General features: G+C 47.5%; 1 protein-coding gene across 1 annotated transcript in view; it reads right to left on the minus strand.

Annotated features, from left to right (window-relative positions):
• Positions 1 to 287: 287 nt before the first annotated feature.
• The window catches only part of LOC138354419 (mucin-22-like), a 13,514-nt gene continuing 9,749 nt past the window's right edge, over positions 288 to 4,052 (minus strand). Inside the window, exon 2 of the mRNA XM_069308611.1 lies at positions 288 to 804. Coding sequence (XP_069164712.1) covers positions 288 to 804 — 517 coding nt within the window. The remainder of the gene's footprint in view (positions 805 to 4,052) is intronic.

A 4,052-nucleotide genomic window follows, 5' to 3' on the forward strand; every position in this document is an offset into this window, starting at 1 on the left:
CAAGCACTTACGCACGTGTACATCTTTCCTCAACCTTTGACGGCTTTGGTTACATTTATTAAACAGTTTACAAGCATAAAAACTTGTCAATCAACTGTTGTTATTGTTATAAACAGCCTCCTGGTGCTTCGGAGCTCATTAACTGTTTAATAACTGGAAACAAAGCCGCCAAAGATTGAGAAAAGATGTACGGGTTCGTAAGTGCTTTCGTGACTCTGGCTCCTGGTTCCTTAAACATACTTAAGCAATTTTCCCTGTCACAGTGCTAAGGGGGGGCGGGGGGGGGGTTAAGATTTTGGGCAGCATGGCAGGGTGGAGGCAGCACTGTCGTAGCATGGCAGGGTGGAGGCAGCACTGTCGTAGCATGGCAGGGTGGAGGCAGCACTGTCGCAGCATGGCAGGGTGGAGGCAGCACTGTCGTAGCATGGCAGGGTGGAGGCAGCACTGTCGCAGCATGGCAGGGTGGAGGCAGCACTGTCGTAGCATGGCAGGGTGGAGGCAGCACTGTCGCAGCATGGCAGGGTGGAGGCAGCACTGTCGTAGCATGGCAGGGTGGAGGCAGCACTGTCGCAGCATGGCAGGGTGGAGGCAGCACTGTCATAGCATGGCAGGGTGGAGGCAGCACTGTCGCAGCATGGCAGGGTGGAGGCAGCACTGTCGCAGCATGGCAGGGTGGAGGCAGCACTGTCGCAGCATGGCAGGGTGGAGGCAGCACTGTCGTAGCATGGCAGGGTGGAGGCAGCACTGTCGCAGCATGGCAGGGTGGAGGCAGCACTGTCGTAGCATGGCAGGGTGGAGGCAGCACTGTCGTATTAAGATCACGAATATTAAGTAAAACATCAAGGTAACATGGAGTCACTCTACTCCTGCTCTCTACACTCCTTCCCTCCTACTCCCACTTCTCTCCCACACCTCCTCCCTCCTCCCATCCCATGCCCAGTTTTCTATCCACCCTCTCCTCACTACGCCTCTCTTCCCTCATCCCTTTACTCCCATACTCCCTCAATCTACTTCACACCACCACACAGTTGATGTGAACCAACGCGTTACAAGATAAGGATTGATGAGTGTGTTAGATGAGTTGTACATCAAACTCATCAACCTCATCAAACTGTTGTGTCCTGGAGAGCACCGCAGACACAGCAGGAGACAGTCTCCAGCTTCTGCAGGCTGAGGGTCAGGGGTGTGGGATTTGTAGTTTTCTGACGCCCTATAATAAGGAACTAACTACCAACATAACAGCCACTTAGCTGTCTACACTGACAGTTGTCATTCCCAGCTGTCACTGGCAACACTGATGCCCTCTCCGTGGCGTAGTGGACTACATGTACTCCCTGTGTTCCCCAGGTGGCTCAGACTCAGCGTGACCCGCCAGGAGTGGTCCGGCTGTCATTTACCTGTTGGAGGAGAAAATCACCAGTTTACCACTTGGGGAAAAAGAAGGAAGGGAAGGAAACTATCAGGGGGAAAGTGCCAAGCCATTACGACTATATAGCACTGGGAAGGAGTCAGGATAAGGATTTGGGATGAGACGGTGGGAAGGAATGGTACCCAACCACTTGGACGGTCCGGGATTGAACGCCGACCTGCATGAGGAGGGAACGATGCTCTACCGTCCAGCCCAAGTGGTTGGGTGGGTAAATACAAGACTATATACAGTATAATACAACAAACACTGATACAGCTACAAATTATTTTAGCTTATCTTTCTCATCTGGTATCTTGCCACATATGAATTATATTATAAACAATGACAAGATTATTTAATTATTTATTGATATGAATTGTGGTTACCTGTAATGCAAATGTCTAATTTAATTTATCTTTAAGTAATTACAATATATCAAATATTTGTTAGATATTGATTAACCAAGTCGGAATATTTTTATTTTAGTGGTGAGTAATTTATTTACTGAGGTGAGCTGGTAAGGTCAAGGTGTGACCGCACCTGTAAGTAATGGGATTAGTGGCACAAAGAATTGGATCCAATCTTTACACCACCAACCTTCCTTATTTGATTAAGATGCAGGTATGGAGCGCTGTGTTATTGTACTAAGATGTAACCGTCTTGTTGGGCCAGTGTGTAGTGTTGTTCCCTACTGATGTTGAGGTGGTGTTGTCCACTACTGATGTTGAGGTGGTGTTGTCCACTACTGATGTTGAGGTGGTGTTGTCCACTACTGGTGTTGAGGTGGTGTTGTCCACTACTGATGTTGAGGTGGTGTTGTCCACTACTGATGATGATGTAGTGTTGTCCACTACTGATGTTGAGGTAGTGTTGTCCACTACTGGTGTTGATGTAGTGTTGTCCACTACTGATGTTGAGGTGGTGTTGTCCACTACTGATGTTGAGGTAGTGTTGTCCACTACTGATGTTGAGGTGGTGTTGTCCACTACTGATGTTGAGGTGGTGTTGTCCACTACTGATGTTGAGGTAGTGTTGTCCACTACTGATGTTGAGGTGGTGTTGTTGTCCACTACTGATGTTGAGGTGGTGTTGTCCACTACTGATGTTGAGGTGGTGTTGTCCACTACTGATGTTGAGGTGGTGTTGTCCACTACTGATGTTGATGTAGTGTTGTCTACACTGTGTCAGCGTGTGTCTTCAGGCGTCAGGTGTGGCTCACACTACACTCACAACTTATGGCAACACACACTTATAGCACTAATAGAGTGTGTTGCTGTGGTGGCATAGTATTGCTTACTCTTATTATTTCTCATTTATTTCTCATAAATGTGTACACATAAATATACATTTATGTGTCGTTAACACCACCATTCAGGTCACAGATGGTAACACGTGCAAATAACCAGTTTGAACATCGTGGAGTGTTGTTGTTATTGTTGTTGATTTCAGGTCGACGACGATCATGGGACGGGATGCGTCCCGCCGTACCCGTGTACGGTTAATCGCGAAGCCCGGAAAGGGTGAAACGCCAAGCCTAATCGTGAAATAACTGACGCCAATCACAGGAAACTAATATGCCTCGCGGCAAAGAAACGGAAAAAGGCAGATGATTGGGGAGTGCCAGGAGCGCCAGGCGTCGCACAATCGACCGTGGAATAGGGACGCGAAACAGCAGTAGCAAATCCAAAACGCGGAAACAAGACGTGATCTGGCGGCCCCCAGGCGGAGGAGGCGTCCAGACGTCCACCCGTCGTCAAGGTTGAGCCAGGAGTCCATCGTGGGGCGTCCTGGGTCTAGATTCACGAAGCAGTTACGCAAACACTTACGAACCTGTACATCTTTTCTCAATCTTTGGCGGCTTTGTTTACAATTATTAAACAGTTAATGAGCTCCAAAGCACCAGGAGGCTGTTTATAACAATAACAACAGTTGAAGGGCAAGTTTTCATGCTTGTAAACTGTTTAATAAATGTAACCAAAGCCGTCAAAGATTGAGGAAAATGTACACGTTCCTAAGTGCTTGCGTAACTGCTTTCGTGAATCTGGCCGCTGGTGAGGGGGGGGGGGGAAGTAATGTTTACTAAAGCAGCAGCGTCTGAACACAGAGCCGATCCACCCCACGGCCAGGTATCATAACCCGTTTTAAGGATCCATTTATACAACCGTTAACCAAACTTTTCTGGTTAAAAAATAATTTATTAAGTATATGCATTTATTTTGGAGTATTACCATGATATGCTTATAGCTTATTAGATGTACTTGTATATCCTGATACGGATCCATTAAAGAGGCGTCCCTGGGTTGGTGTACACAAAATGGTGGCAATATGGTGACCTGACACTCTCACTGTCTTGGGAGAGCTTGGCGTGTTCTACAAGCAGCCATGACTGGTCCATGTGCTCTCATAGACCATGTTACTCTCACATGTTATACTATTGGCGGACATTTTCCTCAAACGGCATGGTTGGTACAGTGTAGCAGACTGACAGTGTAACCTGCCAACCATGGCAGAGGATCAACGGCATGGTTGGTACAGTGTAGCGCATAGAGGGTGTAGTGGTAATGAAAATGATTACTATACTATGTTTATTAGCGTGAAAATGATTACCGTGCACCATACCTGGAGAGGGTTCAGGGAGTTCCTG

Source organism: Procambarus clarkii, chromosome 62 (assembly GCF_040958095.1).
Source record: "Procambarus clarkii isolate CNS0578487 chromosome 62, FALCON_Pclarkii_2.0, whole genome shotgun sequence".
Lineage (NCBI taxonomy): Eukaryota > Metazoa > Arthropoda > Malacostraca > Decapoda > Cambaridae > Procambarus > Procambarus clarkii.